We start from the raw sequence: 19,489 nt of genomic DNA, 5'->3' as shown, positions 1-19,489 counted from the left end.
TAGTATGTTTCTGTTTCTGAAACTTGATTCAACATAGCGCATGCAAGTGAGTGAATGTGTGTAATTTAAGGGTATTTAAATATACTGCTGTACAGTATGCCTTCACGCAATTTAGTATGAAAAAACTTTTCCAGATACTGGAAAGAAAACTGACTGATTCAGCCAGAGGGGCATGTGGTAAAGTTATCTGACAAGATAGAAAAATCAAAACTCCATGGTGGATTCAAGAGGTTGATTGATTTGAATTATGGCCAAAACAACTAGGGCTATAAGGCTAGTGTATTATGTCTGTAAACTGCATATTCTTCTGGTTGGTTTACAGGATGAAAAATCCAACTTTGCAAAGAGAAAAACTCTACCACCTCCATATGAGACAGGCTAACTCATCTTCACTTGAAAAGCTCGGATAAAGGTTCTTTGTGTCCCATACAGGATTTGAACCAAGATCTTTCCAATCTAAGAGCATTGTTGACACCAACTGAGATAGAGGTTCCTCAGAAAGTTAAAGAGACAGTTATGGAAAAGAAAAACTTACTAAAAGTTGCTAGCAAGTAAGTTAGCGCATGTTGAAAAACTATAGATTAAAATTTAAAAAGCAATGTGTAAAAGCAGATAAATGAACAGTATCCTGTTCTGTCCATTTTTACTGCTGTAATCATTTTTGTCTATATTTCTGGATTATAAGTATCATTTTAGTTTTTTTTATTATATTGTTGTTTTCATCTGGTCTAATACAATATATCCTGTGGTTCACACAAATTTCACTTGAACTGATATAAGCCACTGTTCATCCGAGCTTCACTCCTTATAGGTAAGTACTGTTCTTGCTAGTGTTTTGTATACTTTATAATTCTGGTATGCCTCTATGCTTTTGCTTAATTAAAAACTTGATTATTCTAAGCTCTGCTATACTTTAAATTTTATTATTCATGTTAAATTTTTTTTTGTAAGTCAAACTATAGCCAAGATAGTTGAAGCAGCTTACTTGTTCAAGTATTTTATTTTTAATACCTATTTTATTATGAACTGGTATCTTTCCTTAAAAGGTCATAATTTTGGTTTTTACATTGATATTAAATTTTTCAGCAATAAGATTTAAATAGTACATGGAATACTGCAATTTATCTTCATTACCTGCCAGATGTGCTTGGTCATTTGCATACAACAGCATGTCAAGATAGTTATCACTTACATGGAAAGGCTTGAACAAACAGCTATTGAGAAATACTATACCAAACCAAGATATGAGATAAAACATGCAGATAATGTTTTCATCATTTCATCATTCATTATAAATTGTTCCTTCTAAAGGATGGATAAGATGTACTTTATCTAACAGAGGTTAAGAAACTTAAACTAAATATAAAAGATTTATTGAAAAGAGGCAATAATATTTCATACTGAAAATTGCATATCAGTGTAGTTGAAACAACTACACTGATGGTGGAATACAATAATTGGTTAACAGATAAAAGTAAGCATTGTGCATTATAACACTAATAACATAATATAATAATTATAAAGCATCAGATTCACCTAAATTTTAGGAATTTCATGTTGAGGTTTGCACAACATGGGAGACAGAAGTGGTTTTAAGCATCAATGTTTGTTTAAAGGGAGCTCTGAAGCCCTCCTAATTTAAATCAGAATGATCATCTATCTATTCCTAAAGTTTAGGAGATTCTCATCCTTAGTAAATGTAATTAATCTCCTCCTCCCCCCTCTTTTTTTATATGAATGCTGATGTCAATGTTCTAGCTAACAGCATCGAATATTCACAGCATTACAAAACCAAAACAATAAATCATTAGAGATTTCAGGATGGAGAGTGTTCAAATTGTAACAGACAGACAAACAATTTAATATGCCACCTTCTAGTGTTGTATAAATAGCAGTTTTTTGTTATAGATGTAAAGTTAAAGTTGACCTATGATTGTCTCCCAAAATGTTTAGCAGATTAATACAGCCATACTCGTTGAGGTTAGCAATTTCATACCAATTGCTGACTCTAAGAATGATTTCTCCCCCACCCCAACTTCTAATGACTTATATAGCACACTGATTTTCTTCCATCTGATCCTATGAGAAGTGTAAAAAGCATAGTCTATCGGTCCTGACTTGCAATAATGATGGTAGAAAATACATTTCTTGTGTTCTCCATGGATGTTAACAGATCTTTTTGAGTCCAACAGTAGGCCATGTTACAGTCACAGGGCACTTTATGTGCTTCAGGATGTGAAAGAGGATGGAGTTTGTTGTTTGGTGAGGAACAAGATTGCTATATTTCGTAAATATGGTATGAAAGCTATATTTCTGTAGTACTTTAGCTATATTTTTAGATGTATTCCAGATATATGGGAGAGGAATAGTGGTGCTTTGGTCTTGTGAGTTCAAAGAGGGGAAGGGAAGGTAAGGGCATTTAGTATTTTGTCTACACACAGCATGTAGCCTCCTCATGAAGTTATTTCATGTACTTACACAAGTAAATGATAAAAACAAGAATATAATTTCTTGTTAAATGATTTTTAGGAGGAAGCCACTACTCAGTGTGAGATGACTGCTCCACTTATTGGATTGCCTGGAGTCACTTGAAAAAGTCCCATGTTTGGTCTCTAGAGCAAGGTTTCAAGACTGTAAAAAACCAAAATCTAAATTTAATTTAAAAAAAAGGGAGAAAAATCTTCCCACAGTATGAATGCATATATGTTTACAACTTTTTGTGAGTGAGGCTAGCATTAAAAAATTTAAAATGTGGAAAATGTATATGTTAAAGTAAATACATGGATGGACAATAGCTTGGTAACCTCAATAGCAAGGTAAAAGTTTCAGAGATATAAAAGAGTGTCATGGTAAAGAAGATTCTTTGATGAGGATGATTAGTGGAGTATATAATTCTTGAGTCACTACTGTTATTGTATATTAATGACATCATGAAGACTTTGAAAGGAAATATTTCATTAATTGATGACAACTTTAAAAACAAGATATTTGTAGAAATTTTACTGATGCAATCCTGATCAGATGCACCACTGTAAAATTTTGGTGCATTCCTTTCAATGAGTGTGCCAATGTTAATTTTTTGGTTGTATCTATGACAGCAACAAATAATATATATACTTTTTTAATTTTATTTTCATCCCTAATTACAGTGAGGAAGAGGACACAAATTGAACATTAGTCTGCATTAGTCAGCTGAGAAATGCAGGACAAAAGTGTCTGCCACACAACTTGTGCACACAAGTCTGTCCAGTTAGGAACTGGCATGAACTGATACTGTTCTCTTAGAATTGTACATTAAAGAAATAAGGCATAATATGCAGTATTTAATTCTAACTTTAATTAAAAGTTATGGTTTGTGTGGGTAACAGCTTATTTGACATTCAAAAGATTCTTTATCCAAAAGGTTAAAACCTATCGATTTAGAATTTTTTTTTTTTTTTTTTAATTTCAATGGCAGAGTCTGCACATATTTAGTTCATTATGAAGATTTCAGGTAAGTGACATTAATTTAAACATAATATTTCAAAATTTAAACAAGCTTAATTTAAAGCCAACCAGGCCAGCAAAAGGCACAGTATTTTTAGGAAGGATAAGAAAGGAGGGAATGCACTGCTAATGATATTGAATGATTTGAGTCCATTTCCAGTAGAGTAAGCTATGGCTTCAGTATTAATAACAAATTTCCATGTGAATTTGAAGCTATCTAATGTGAGGTGGAGTCTAACAAGGCCTGTAACAACATCTCACTATGTATTTGATCTAACAAGATCAAATACATAGTGAGATATTGTTACAGGCCTAGTAGATCAGTTGGATGGTATTGACAAAATGCATTACCAAATAAGCATGAATGCAAAATATCATAAGAATGAAACCAAATTTATTGAACTGTTGCAAGAAAACTTCCTCAAGCAGCATATCACTACTGAAACAGCATATCACGGATGGAACTTGAGGTTAAAGAATGTTACATCAGATTAGTGTAAAAGGAATTGGGAACTAAGTTATCTGAGACCTCCAGGGAGTAAAGGACTCATCGAAGGAGGCCATATATCAAACACACTCTGTCACACTTACTCTTAAACTCACTCACTACTTCAACACTCAAACTGTCTCACTCGCTCACTGATTTGAGGAAAAAAAAAACCTAACTGACCTCTTTCTTAGCTGTGCATAAATTTGACTTTCATGGATGCCCTGTGTTCTCTCCTCACCTTCCATATAATGAAAATTTTCATCAGATAATATCCTATAATATTCATTCAGAAGTTTATATACTGCCATCATATCACCCTTTCTTCTGTTTATCAGTGTCAGATCCACATACTCTCAAATTATTGTCATAATCTACATCCCATAATCCTAATATAATCTTTATAACTACTTTTTGCACCCTTTCAGCAGCTTCCTTATCCCCTGCAAACCCAGGAGACCAAATCGGCAAACAATATTGTGGGTGTTCCACTCAGAAAATGTTATGCGCTGAACTATAAAGAAGGAAATTATGACCAACTGAGAAGTATGCTAGATTCTGTCCCATGGTATCAGATATCAGCAGTACATGGAAAGCATTTAAAAAAATACGTCAATGATGCAATATCAGCATGTGTCCCTAATGTTCGAAGACCAAATAGTGTAGGAGTGAAATGGATGTCTAGTAAGGGATTCTTAAGAAAAATATGATGTGAAAGGAATACTATGTGCATAAGGATGATGTCAGTTATGAAAATTATAAGCAAGTAAGAAGAGTTCCAGTTACTGTATGGAAAGTGAAGTCTGAGTATGAAAGAAACCGGTTCTGCAAACTAAAGATAACCCAAAAGAATTCTATTATTATGCTTCATATAAAAGAAAGAATGAATGTGAAAGAAAAATTCTGTGAATGCAGATGACATGCAGGTAACAGTACAAAAGAGTGCCTATTTTGTTAAAAGTTATCAACCTGGTATATGCAACACTGAGCTCCATACTACCTTTATCACTGGATGAGGAGGTAATAGAGCTAGTGCACAAAACGAATAATAATTTGGGCTGTAGGATATTAGCATCATAAAATTTTAAATTTTATGATGCTAATATCCCATTAAATTTTTCTGGTGCAGTTTTCGATTTTAATGAATTCTTTATCTGCTATTGCATTAAAGATGCTGACGAGGATAGCTCACGGTTCCAGGTTTAAAATATCATATAGTTCATTGAGTAGTGTTGATAGCTGCATTTATTTTTGTGAGCTCCATAACAGTAGCGCTAACCTGTTTACAAAATAGTGCTAAACTCGCCTGTTTATAAATATGCTGGGCTTCGGCCGAATGAAACATGCTTTCAATTTTGACTCAGTTTAGTATTGTATTAGTGTCTCAGCACCTCTTTAACAAGGCTAACCTGTTTAGCTGACATGCCAATTTCAACTTCCACTTACTACAATGTTGTTGTGGTAAGTATACAATATCATCTTTGTGAAGAATTCTCAAACGAGTAGAAAAGCTTATGTGTTGGCAGTACATGTTAGTTTATTTAATGGTATTAATTCACAACATAGAATGATAAGAAAATAATTAATATTTATCAACTTATTAGCTGATATTATATCCAGCATATTCAGAGTGCAAGAACAGTTTATCATATAAAGTAAAAAAAGATATCCTTATCCCACCCAAATGCACTACAGGTTCAAAAACAACAACAATTTGGTATAATGTGTTGATTAATTTTGACAGTATATATCAAAATACAGACTGATAAGTAAATAATTAATTTATTGCAGATAATTTGCTGGTATTCTAACCAGCATCTTCAGAGCACAAAAAACAGTTTGTCACGGTGCACGAGACAACAACAATCTGGTGTAACAATGGGACTAGTTTGAATAATTATAGCTACAACACAAAGACTAAAGTTCTAATTAGGCATCCTCTATGTAAAAAAAAAAAAAAAAAAAAAAAAAAAAAACAAGAAAGAAAGCAGGTATTAGTTATGTCTTAAGATGATTGTCTCCCAAATCTTAGACAAATTTACACAGCCATACTTGTTGAGGTTCGGAGTATGTTTCAAGGCTTCTGTGCAGTACTTTAGTTTTCTTCCAGTTGATCCTGTGTGCAGGGGATATCCAAAGCATGGTCTGCTAGACCTGACTTCCCAGCCACAGCAATACTGCCAGATGTATTTTCCATGTTTGCTGAGGTGAATGTCCACACTTCTTCCTGTTTGACCATAGTAAGCTTGATCACACGAACAGGGTACCTCTTAGACTCCTGGACGTGATAAGGGGGAGATGCTGTCCTTGAGTGAATGGATAAGAGTAGTCAATTTGACATACAGTCTAAATACGGTGCATAGTTGATGTTTATTGAGCACTCCAGATATCTCTCCTGATGTGCCTTTAATGTATGGGATGGTGACTGTTTTGTTGTAGTTCTCAGTGGTGGACAGTGTGTGTGGGGGGGGATATTTCTGGGGAGCATTTAGTATTTTGTCTATCTTATGGGGATTATAGCCAGTGGCCAAGAAGGTGTGGCATAAGTGAGTGAGTTCAGCAGTAAGAGCATTGTTATTGGAACAAATTGCTCGTGCTCTGTGTTAGCATTTTTAGGATACCATACTGTTGGGATGGGTGATGGTGTGATTCTTTGTGTAAATATCTCCCTGTCTCTGTGGGTTTTCTATAAACTGAGAATGATAAGAAACCATCTGGAAGAAGTGTGATTAGTGTTATCAGGAAGAGCAGACAGTTGTTAACTTCTAGTTCCATTGTAAAGTGGATTTTTGGGTGTTGCTACTCCCCCCACCATGGAGAACTACAACAAAACAGTCACCATTCCATACATTAAAGGCACATCAGAAAAGATATCTATAGTGCTCAATAAACATCAACTATGCACCGTATTTAGACTATGTCAAATTGGCTACTCTCATCCATTCACCCAAGGACAGCATCTCTCCTTTATCACATCCAGGACTAAGAGGTACCCTGTTCGTGTGATCAAGCTTACTACGGTCAAACAGGAAGAAGTGTGGACAACTGCCTCAGTGAACATAGAAAATACACCCGGCACTATTGCTATGGTAAGTCGGGTCTAGCAGACCATGCTTTGAATACCTCTGCACACAGGATCAACTGGAAGAAAACTAAAGTACTGCACAGAAGCTTTTACAAGTCAGAGAGATTGTTCTTAGGATTAACAGAAGCCTTGAAACATACTCCAAAGCTCAACAAGTATGGCTGTATAAATTTGTCTAAGATTTGAGAGACAGTCATCTTAAGACATAACTAATACCTGCTTTGTTTCTTTTTTTTTTTCTTTTTTCTTTTTTTTTACATAGAGGGTGCCTAATTAGAACTTTAGTCTTTGTGTTGTAGTTACAATTATTTGAACTAGTCCCATTGTTATACCAGATTGTTGTCTCGCGCACTGTGACAAACTGTTTTTTGTGCTCTGAAGACGATTAGAATACCAGCAAAAAGTCAAATTAATTATTTACTTATCAGTCTGTGTTCTAATATATACTGTCAAAATTAATCAACATGACAAACATATAAGCCTTTCTACACATCTGGTATAACAGTGGGACTAGTTTTAAAAAAAATTCAATGGACAACACAAGGAAATAAAATCCTAATTGGTGCTATCTCTTGTTGGATAAAGAGAGAGAAAACACATAATACTTGTTTTTTCTCTCTCTTTATCCAAAAATCAAAATCTCTGTATCCAATTAAAACTGATTGCAATTAGAATGTCTCATCAAATCAGAAATAAAATCTAGAACAAAATTGAAATGTTTTAAAGTTACCACAGTATGAAGAACTCTGAGTTAACTCCTCAGTCATAAAACCAAACAAATCTGCTAATGTTGAAACTTCTGGATGGTTTGGTAAATAATATATCTAAAAATTTAAATAAATTAAAAATTAGTATCGTTATATGTTAGCAAACAAACAATTATACAAAATTTTTATGTATAGTAGGTGTCCACTTACCGCGATATCCACATTATTAGTGATTTTCATTTGAAAACAAATGCATTAAAAAAAAAAAGTCAAATTTACTTGAACAATTTTCTGAAGCAAATGAATTTTTTTTTTCAGTTAAAATAAGTGAAATATTAAACAGAAATGTGTACACAATATATTTTTTCCAATTCCACCAAATTCTGACCCACTTTATGTATTTATATACACTCAGTGCTTGACTTTCAGCAGGGTTCTATTCTGACAACCCTGTCATGAGTAGAAAAATCACTGTATGAACCATATGAATATATGAACATGCTTGAATGATAAAATGTGTAGGTCAATTTTGTTATCTTTTAAAACTAAGTTTAATATTTGTTTACACTGAAACAATCATCATCAAATTCCTGCCATGTACCCTCAAGGGGTGTACAGGATATGACAGTACCACATGAAAAAATTACATCATTACTAACTTCCTATCTACAATTTTCTTCCAAATCAGTCTGTTACTTGTCAAGACTCCAACATTATCAGATCTTATATTTCTATCGTCTAAGGCACTTTGTACCGTATCAATCCACCTATATCTTGGTCTTCCTCTGGGTCGTTTTGCTGCCAACCTGGCAGAGAACACTTGTTTTGCTAATCTTTCCTCTCCCATTCTATTTAAGTGACCACACCACCTGCGATTAGCTCTGCAAATGCATTCCTGGATGCTAACAATGTCAAGTTCTTTCCTAATATCCTCATTTTTAATATGATATTGCCATTGATGCCATCTGTTCACGCCTCTAATATTTCTCAGGACTCTCATATCTGCAGTCTCTAGTCTTTGGTCAAGTGTTTTACTTCTGACCCAGCTCTCAGATCCAAAACACTGTCTTGTATACAGCTAATTTAGTGTTCCGGCTAATTTCTCTCTTATTCCATATGAATTTATTCAATTGAGTTCCCACCATACCAGCTTTGCTGATTCTGTTGTCTATTTCTATATTTAATTTACCATCTTCAGTAAAAATTGTGCCTAAGTAGCTGAAATGTTTTACTTGTTCCACAGGGTCTCCATTCACAACACAGTTGACATTTTCAATGATTCTGCCTATTTTCATTGTCTTTGTCTTTTTATTGCTGACCTTCATACCATATCTATTACAACAGCAGTTATTCAATTTAGTCAGAGAATCTTGAAGACTTGTAGCAGATTTATTTAGAAGTATAACATCATCCGCATAAAGCAAAGAGCTGACATTAACATCTCCAATTTTGATATCAGGTTTAATACCACTTTCCTTCATAATGTGATCCATATAGATAATGAATAACAGAGGGGATAATGTACATCCTTGTCTCACACCAGATTTAACATTAAACCATCTTCCTGTACTTCCTTCAATTCTAACTGCTAACTTACAACTCAAATAAAGACTAAGTATTGTTTGATATAATGCCCCATTGACACCATATAACTGCAGCGTATTGAATAGCTTCTCTCTTGGCACCTTGTCATATGCCTTTTCCAAATCGACAAAACTTAAATACAGATCTTTGTTATATTCCCATGCTTTCTCGACTATTTGTCGTAAAGTGAAGATCTGATCCTGACAGCCTCTATTTGGCCTGAATCTAGCTTGTTCTTCACCAAGCTTTTCTTCCACAATTCTTCTCAACCGTTTCTCAAGTATACTAGCATAGATCTTGCCAGGAACACTCAGTAGGGAAATACCTCTGTAATTCTCACATTCAGTTTTATTTCCCTTTTTATATATGGGTACTATGAGAGCTCTACTCCAATCATCGGGAATTCGTCCCTCTGTCCAGGCTTTCTGAACTATGCAGTGCAGCCACTGTAAGACTTTTATACAACCATACTTCAGCATTTCTGGTCGAATATCATCTACTCCTGCTGCCTTTCCACATTTCAAGCCTTTGATGGCCTTTTCTACTTCAAGTATGGATATGTATTCCTGACTGCATGCCTGGTCAGTGTTTTTTATCACTGTGCTGTCATCACTGCTTGTTTCATTTAGCAGTTTTTCAAAGTAATTACTCCATACTTCAAGGATATCTTTTTCTCCTGTTTTCATATCACCTTTATCATCTCTAACTCCTTTTACAGCACTCTTTCCTCCATTCCTAAGCTTCTTCAACAACCTCCAGAATATTTTGCCACCTTATTGATATTTATTTTCTATATACTTGCCAAAGTCCTCCCATGACTTTTGTTTAGCTAGTTTTACACACTGTTTAGCTTTCTTACATTTGTCTCTGTATTCTATAAGAGTAAAAGCTGACTTATTTGACAGGAACTTTTGATATGCTTTCTTCTTTTCCTTCACTGCCGCTTTAACTTCCTGTGTCCACCAGGGAGTTCTGATTTTTTTATCCTTGCACACAACCTCACCACATGCCTCTCTGGCAGAATCAATCAATGTTTTCTCCAGATTTTGCCACTGAATCTCCAAGGTTTGATTCCTGTTCTCAAACTCTTTCGTTTTCTTTTCAATAATCTTTCTGTATTTTAGTCTACAATTCACATATGAGAGCTGCTCAGCTTTTATTTGCTTTAAAACTTTCTTACATGTTGTTCTTTTCAATATGAAATTCAATTTTATCCTGCTGAAGACTAAATAGTGATCGCTTCCAATTTCAAATCCTCTGTACACTCTGGTGTCCTGCACCAGGGAGAAGACATCACTATCAACAATAACATAGTCAATGAGACTTTTCTTATTCCTAGCCTCTTCTCTCCATGTGAATATGTGCACATTTTTATGTTGGAACATGGTGTTAGTAATAACCAGTCCATGTCCTGAGCAGAAATCCAACAGATATTTGCCATTATTATTAGCTTTGCTCTTTTCTCCAAATTTTCCCAAAATATTTTTGTATGTCTCGCAATCATTTCCTACTCTGCTATTTAGATCCCCAACAAGGACCAACTTTTCCTTTTTCATTGTGTCAGTTGCTTTTTATAGAGCGTCAAAAAATTCCTCCACTTCTACCTTAGTAGAACCTTCTGTGGGACCATAGGCACAAATAGGTCTCATTGTCCAGTTCCCCATTCTCATATTTGCCCACATTACTCTACTTGAGACTGACTGCCATTCAAGAAGATTAGCCTCGTATTTTGTGTTGAATACTATGGCTACTCCTTCTTTTCCTTGATTGTCATTGCCTGAATATAACATTTTGTATTTAGAACTGAAACATGAAACAATACAATATGCAAATTATAACATAAAATTACTGTACACAGTACTATGCCATACTGTAATAAATAATGAAACACGAGTGTACAGGGCTTCTGTGCACTTACCAGTAACAATCAGCTGGAAACACATGAAAGGAAAGTAATTCTTCAAAGCTGCTGTTGCTTTATTAATTGGAGATGAATTTTATTTCCTAGTGTGAGACAACAGCTCAATTCACTGAACATCTGAAGTGACATGAAAAAGTTACATATTTCTTCTCTGGAGCAGGATTTCAAGATTATGTAGAAGAAAAAATAAATAGATAAGTAAAAAAACTAATGGCAGCATGGACATGTACAGAAGAAAAGACAGAGTCAAAGAAGAGATCCATCCATAAGTTCATTGGATATCAACAGATACCAAATGGTCGTTCCACTCCTTGGTGATGTGCTACACCAGTCCTTGCCACATGGTTCTGTTGTATGCTTTTCTGGAAGCTTCAACTCTCTGAAAATCAGTCACAGACACACCATCCATCTAGTCAAACAGACTGAAGATGATTATTTGTTCAGCACTACAAGGTTCTGTCCTTGAACTATTTACTGTTCAATTTGCATAGTAATGATATTAAGAAAAACTGGAAAGGAAATATTCAAGCTTTTCAAGATGATCAGCCTTAGGATTGCTGATGATCCTAATGAATGAGTCTAAAATAAGGAGCAATTTTTTCAAATTTAATTAACAATATGAGATTAATTTGATAGAGAATTAGAACATACTGGTGCTATGAAGGAAATGATAATGTCAATTCAACTTTGAGAAATGTCAAGTTATACATTTCTACATTAAAAGATATTTTGGATGTTACACTTCACTGATGGAATTTTGCTCCAAGAAATGAATTAGGTAAGGAATCCTGAAGTGAAATCCCTAGTCTCACATGGCCATTTGTCACCTTAAAAAGGTGGAAAAAAACAAGAGAATAATGATAATGCTGGAAGGATCCTCTGGTAAATGAAGAATCTTTCCAACATTACTCTTCATACAAAAAAATAGTCACTGTGCTTTAGAAGGCCTTAATATTAACTGCATTTGGTCTATAATCAGATCTGATCCCCAGAGTTCTGAAGGGTTAACGTAACAGTGAAGAGAAGAATCACAATGAGTAACTGTGATGTTATAGGGAATGTAGTCAGATTAATGAGATGTGGTCCAAAATACACAATCCTCTAATCAGATTAGGTGACAGAGAGGTGATGTAATAGACATACAAGCTGAATAAACTCTTTCAGTATATGATGGCGTGTGTGTGGGGGGGGGGACAACAAACAATGATGTTAGTATGAGTGTTAAATCTTCTCTTAGGAAGCAGCAGGTGGATGGAATATGTTGACGAATAGGATAAGTAAATGATCTGCAAATTTAAGGAGGGATATAAAATGTATGATCAGAGTGGGCCTCACAGGACAAGTACTTGAATTCCTTGAAATATAATACATAATTTAATGCAATTTAAATTTCATATCCTTTTCATGTCTGCTGTGTCAGTACACTCTATTTGAAATTACATATTAATAGTTGGTGTAACATTCATCTAACAAAACTTCATTGCACTTAGTGTCTGAAAATTGGTTAATTTCTCCCAAGTCATCTGTGATGTAAGAGAAATTAAAAGTTTAGCTATAATATATGTCATTACTTAATGGTATATATTATAGAAATGTTAAAAAAATAAGAAATTACTTCCACGCTCTTTGGGTACAATGTAGTCATACAATAATTGGTTAGACTTAATTTCACAAAGTTGTTGAGTGCCTCCTACTGGCTTGATATCAGGATTTCATGAAAAATGCTTTTCAAAAGGATTCCAACCAACCACCAAGAAATCTAGATTTTATCCCATCACTTCATTTCATGGTGATTTTTAAAAGAATTCTGTGTATTCAAATCACCTTCACACACAGAGTGGAAGAGCTATAGGTTTAAATTCTATGCTAGCTTATTGCAGTTTTCCTTTAAAATGCAATAAATAGTAAGAGTAGGAAATGCACCCTAAGGTATCCTCACTAACAGATGATTTTGGTCCACTAAAGGGTGATGTGCACAAAAGTACATGATTACAGCCAACAGATATGCAATTTTTTCAAATTTAATTAACAATATGAGGTTAATTTGATGTTGTTTATGAGTGTGTGGTAGATTGAGTTATTTAACTTTTAAACCTTTTTGACCTGGTAATGTGGAGGGCAGCAACTAGGAAATGTATAAGCAAATTAGCCAAGCAAATAGGAAAAGGGTGATTCTAATTATGATAATATAGACTGGAATGATGAGTGGCATCTGGAAGTAAAGAAAATGAATACAAAATGAAAATGAAAATAACACAGTTTAGAAAATAAAAGCAATTCTATTTTACATGGTTTTGATATATTTTGATTTAACACAGTTCAAATGGTGCTTATTTTTAAAATTTCTGTTTGAATTCAATTCTGTTAAAAAAGGATATTTCCATTATAATTATCATTTCCTAGAACAGTATATATGTACTTAAACTTGAATTATTGAAAATGGTGGCTGCACTCCTGATCAAGTTTGAATACTGATGAGGCAGACTGGTCTTTTTCTTTCTTTCTTTTTTTGAAAAAAAAGCCAACTAGAACTTATATAGCGAAATCACAAAAAAGTGTTGATGGCTTTAAAGCAGCTAAGAATCGTGTGACTATTATTTTTCAGCAATGCTTCAGAAGATCATATATAAGGGTGGTCTGTAAAGTTCTCGGCCTAACAATGAAAAAACGAATTTATAATTTCAAAATTATTTTTATTTTTCAACATAATCTCCCTTAAGACTAATACATTTATTCCAGTGATGCTCCAGCACCATTATCCCATCATTGTAGTGGTTCTCAGTAATATCTGCAAAATACCCATCTACAGATGCAATCACCTCTTGATTCAAAGAAAACACAGACCAGTAAGGAAGAGTTTTAGTTTTTGGAAGAGATAGAAGTCAGAGGAAGGCAAATCTGGGGAATAGGGTGGTTATTCCAACAATTCATCTTAATTTTCCCATTGCCAAAACACCTTTGTGGGCAAGTGCATTGTCCTGATAAGAGATGGATATTTTTCTTCTCCAAAACGGGTCTTTTCTCATTAATTTTTTCATCTAGTCTGGTTAAAAGAGCAGAATAATATTCCCCAGTTATTGTTTTAACCTTTTCAAGATAATTAATAAACAAAATACTTTTAGCATCCCAAAACGCTGATGTCATGACCTTTCCTGCTTATGGAACCGACTTTGTCTACTTTGGCTCTGAATAACAGGCTTTTGTCCACTGTTTTGACTGCTGTTTTGATTCTGGTGTGTAATGGTGAATCCAAGTCTCATCCATAGTAATAAATCTATGCACAAAATCAGTTTTATTCTTGTTAAAATGCTCCAAGCAACGTTCAGAGATTTTCAGGCGAGTGTGTTTTTGATCTGCTGTGAGCAAGAGCAGCACCCATCTTGTGCAAAGCTTTTTCATTTGCAATTCTTCATACACAATGTATCCTATGCGTTCTTTTGAAATGCCTAGTCTCAGCAATTTCACGCACTTTGACTCGCCAGTCATCCAATACCATATTGTGCACTTGATCAATGATTTCTGGTGTTGTTACATTTTTTGGACATTCTTCATGTGGATCATCTTCAAGGCTGGTATGGCCACGTTTAAACTTGGCAGCCCATTTCTTAATTGTTGTAAACTAAGGAGAAGAGTTCCCATAAACTTTTATGAACTTAGAATGAATTTCTTTTGCCGTTAAACATTCTTTTACAAAGAATTTTATAACCACGCGATACTCAAGTTTATCCATTTCAAGGGATACAGACAACACTTTTGCTTCAGACAGCTGTATAAAACAACTACTTGATAGAATTACTTGCAATTTCAAATGGATGCTTATGACAGATGTACCAACTTAGAAAAAAAAAATCGTGCTGATAGTGTTGCCATCTATGGTCGAGGCCAAGAACTTTTCAGACCACCCTCATATTAAAACCATTACTCATTAATCGATACCTAAGACTGTGGACAATGAAAGGTGTGGATTTTAACAGGTTACAAGTACACTGGAAGGCAAACAAAAATGTTGGGTTTACAAAAGAAGTTTTTAATCAATGTTTTGTTCCAGAAGTTAAACGTTATTTTATTAAACTGTGAATGAAATTGTTTTGTATGTTTTTATTCTTCTTTCACATTTAACATAATTTACCATATACTAAGCAAGACTTGTTTAAATATTATTTGTTAGTCCCTTGTTTAAGATTTATTATTCGTGTGTTATCCTTGAATTTTATCAGCTATTATTTAATTATGTAATTTTAATGTATATTATACTATTGAAAGGACTCTGTAGTAAATAACATTTATCTTATTACTTTATTCCTTCAATGATACTATGAGGAATTCATTATTTTAATTTTTATGTGCCTTATATAAACTGTTACATGTATTTTATTATTATTATTTGTAAGTGAAATGAAAGAGAAAATTAAGTAACTATAATATTTTTATTATTATTTTTCATTACTGAGTGTAAAAGTATAACCTTATGTAACACTAATGCTTATGTTTACATTCTGTTTTGATCGTTGCTATGGAGATAGAAATAAAATAGAACGCACGAGCATAGGGCGTGACCTTCGATAATTGGGAGAAGAGAGAAATTAATGAGTTGGACGGAGGAACAAGTTTTAAGCGGGAAGAAGGAAGGCATATAAGCGAGAGGTAAAAGTAAACAAGAAGACTGAAGGGCAGGAAATTCAAGGGAGTAGCACTGAGAAGTGTACGAAGACGAAGAGAAAACTTATAGACAGCTGAGACTAAAATCAGCGGTGGCAGTAATAGGAATTTAGTGTCATAATAGGATAACTAAAGGACCGGAAGATTAATAGAAAATTCAGAATAAATCCACTAAGTTTTAGAATTACTACGTATTCCTATATCGCTTTAAAAGATTGTACAAAGCTCAATTTGTTATAGAGTAGTAAACATGGAATAATTATTCTGCCTTATAGTAAGTCCACCAAGAATTGTGTAGCGCGATAAATAACGATTCAGTTATCTCCTTGAAGAATTCTTTTAAATAGTGTTCCATCAAAGTAATAAGTGAATATAAGTTGAAAATGTGCTCACATTGAATCTGATGTGCTGAGGATTAATCCCGGTAAGGACAGTCCTATTTTATTTATTTCAGTGTGAAGGTTTAAGTGATAGTTCCGTCTCGAATATCCTAATATTTACTGTATCGTTCCACTGAATTCAGCCAAAGTTAGAAGTCGAAATTAATTCCCCATGAAGTAATAACTGCCATGATTAATAATGTTATAAGTGCTTGCTAAGTGTTAAATATAGAGTGTAAGTGAGTGATACCAGCAAATGTATTTAGCAAGAAATTCTGTAGTATTGATCAGCGTGAACAATCTTTGTAATTGAGAGAACTGTGAATTTTGTATCTGAAGATTTGAAGTCTAATTTAATATGAATGTTTTGACCTGACGAACTAAGTTAATTGTATTGTCTTATTTTCGGAGTTAAATTTATGTATTTGTCATATAACCTTATATTAAATGTTTTGTTTTGTTGATTTCAATATTGTGTATGCCTGATTCTTTTTCATTGCACCGTTCATAAAAAGTTCGAACCTCGCAGGAGCCCTAAGTGAAAAATATTAAATTCGGCCTGTATGAATAAGGAGCCTGCTAAGTTAATTGAAAATTGATTCTACTATTTTATATACACTAATCTAAATATAGGGTGGCACAGTATAAATATAAATTTCCCTACATTTTGATTAGTAATCAATCAGCGATTAATTGGCTTTATTAACAACAACATTACAACAAGATAGCGAACCACAGAACCAAGGAGTTAAATTTATGTATTTGTCATATAACCTTATATTAAATGTTTTGTTTTGTTGATTTCAATATTGTGTATTCCAACAATTTGATGGAAAAAAATCTGGACTTTAAAGTTTTATTGATCATAGACAATTCCATTCTGGAACCATTCTTCTATAGAACACCTGAATGTAGAATTTTGTTTTCCCTAATACAACGACTAGATCAGGGTGTGATCGCTACCTTCAAAACTTACTACATAAGAAGAACATTCCAATACATTTTGGATAAACCAGATATGAATAATTTACTGACAGTTATTGATGTGTGGAAGAAATTTTCTATTTTGGATTGCATCAAACTTGCCAAGTTGGCATTATCAGATTTGAAACCATCAACTTTAAATGCATGCTGGAAAACTACTTGGCTAGAATGTGTGAAAAAGAAAACCCTGTATCTTTGCATACAACTGAATATCCTAATATCATCAGATTAGCATATGCAGTTGGCAGGGAAGGATTTGATAATTTTTTGTCTGCAGATATTGAAGAATTGATGGTTGACAAGGCTGTTAGTGATGACGAAATAATAGAAGTTGTCCTTGAGAATCTCGATGAAAAAGAAAAAAGTGATGATGATGAAGAGATTCCACTCACTGCAGGATTAATTTAAAAAGGGCTTCAAATGACCTAGTAAATTGTAAAGTCATTTTCTTACACATGATCCAAATGCTGAATGAGCTGAACAGTTTAAATGTGAACTAAAATCATGCATGGGGCAATATGAAGAGTTATACAAAGATCTAGTCAAAACAGGATCTCAACGATTAATTACAGAGTTCGTGGTAAAAAAAAAAAAAGATCAACCTTCATAATTATTAGAAATTATGCTAATTTAGTTCCTTTTACTGAAGAAAATGTTTAGCCATTACAATATGAACAGGATGGCCAAAGTGCTTCAAGTGATGGAAGCAATTTCATTCCAATCTCACACAAAAGAATGCAGCTACAGTCAGAAAGTGACGGTGAATAAAATTTAACTAATAACCATATGTGCGGATGTATTTGGGCAATTTTCGAATTTCTGATTTATTAGTGATGCATTATTTTCTTTAAGAAAGATACATATGTATATACTTTAAATAAGTATTTAAAATAAAAAATATTCCATTAAAATTAAATAGGATTTTATTCAATGATTTTCATGTTTTGTTCAAAAATAACTTATTATTCATATCGGGTTTTCACATCTGGAACCATTCTTCTATTTTTTCACATGCACTGTATTCTTTTTTTACATGGTTTTCATTTACATGGTGCTTTCTGGAACCAATCTACCGTGTAAATGGAGAATTGTTGTATAATAGATGTATATAATAAGTATAAAAAGGTGTATACCTTCTTATGCTACTTACCCCAAAGCTCAGAATTGCTGCAAGAAAACTATAAAAACATCAAAAACTGACTTGGGGAGAGAGAGAGAGAGCAAAGCAGGAAACTTGCATTCAGCCTAAATGGCAGCCTTACTTTCTGGTTTCTAGCCAGAGCTGTTCATTGTAACTTCTGACCACCATCACTCCCACCTCTTTTACATCCAGATGTGTTATTTTGCATTATCCAGGATGCAAAAGCAGGAGACAGTCTACTTCACTCTCTTCGCAGAGAGGGTCTAATCCTGAATTCCTAGAGGTTATCTCCTTTCTGAAGACTGCTTGTCTTTATACTGTGGGATAGATGAATTCAGGTGCAACTCCAAAAGAAAAATCCACAAGCTAAGGAATGATCTTCTACAAGGATCTGTGCTCACTCCATTGTTTTTCAGTTTCTATACTAACGACATCCCCACTATTGTCTCACAGAAATTTATGTATGGAGATGACATTACAACTGCAACTCAGAACACCTAATTTCAAGGTGCAGAGAATACACTAAAAGTGAATGTATCAAAATTTGACACCTACTTTAAATAGCAGCACTTACAACCAAATCTGAGAAAACTAAAGTCACTGCTTTTCATTAAAATAACAGCCATTGAAACTATGCCTCTAAAGTCTGCTTTAGAAGTAGTATGGTAATTATAGTAGGTAGTAATCTGTAGTTATGTAATAATTTCAAATTCCATAAGAATACGATACTGATTTAATACAAAATGGGCAACCTTCTATGTTAATACATTCAGCATCCCATATCCCAAATTCATAGTTCAAAAATAACCAATGCTATTCTGATCACTAAAATCTATATTTTTTTCTATTTTGTGATGATCATTCTTTCAAGAAAACAACAATTGAACTTATTACTTAAATATTACGTATAAAAATACCCACTTACTACAACATGTCCAGGATTCACACCTGATTGTCTAATTAAAGTTTCCAAAGTTAGAGGCAAAAACTGTATATTTTCACCTAAAAAAGAAAACCCAATAATGATAAAATTAAGTATGTAGAAGTTTAATAAA

At 33.7% G+C, this 19,489-nt stretch overlaps 1 protein-coding gene across 6 annotated transcripts in view; it reads right to left on the bottom strand.

Moving 5' to 3' along the window:
• LOC150108403 (protein O-linked-mannose beta-1,2-N-acetylglucosaminyltransferase 1-like) overlaps positions 1-19,489 on the bottom strand; it is a 378,713-nt gene that overhangs the window by 246,050 nt on the left and 113,174 nt on the right. For all 6 annotated transcript variants that reach the window (XM_090415822.1, XM_090415823.1, XM_090415824.1 and 3 more), the window contains 2 exons: positions 19,360-19,436; positions 7,789-7,882 (listed from right to left, as the gene is read on the bottom strand). In XM_090415822.1, the coding sequence (XP_090271948.1) occupies positions 7,789-7,882; positions 19,360-19,436 (171 nt within the window). The remainder of the gene's footprint in view (positions 1-7,788; positions 7,883-19,359; positions 19,437-19,489) is intronic.

The sequence above is a fragment of the Typopeltis vanoorti genome, chromosome 3, assembly GCF_054136105.1.
Source record: "Typopeltis vanoorti isolate ZY-2024b chromosome 3, IOZ_Tvanoo_1.0, whole genome shotgun sequence".
Lineage (NCBI taxonomy): Eukaryota > Metazoa > Arthropoda > Arachnida > Uropygi > Thelyphonidae > Typopeltis > Typopeltis vanoorti.
Note: the sequence above shows the minus strand (reverse complement) of the source record. Positions and strands in the feature narration are given on the sequence as shown.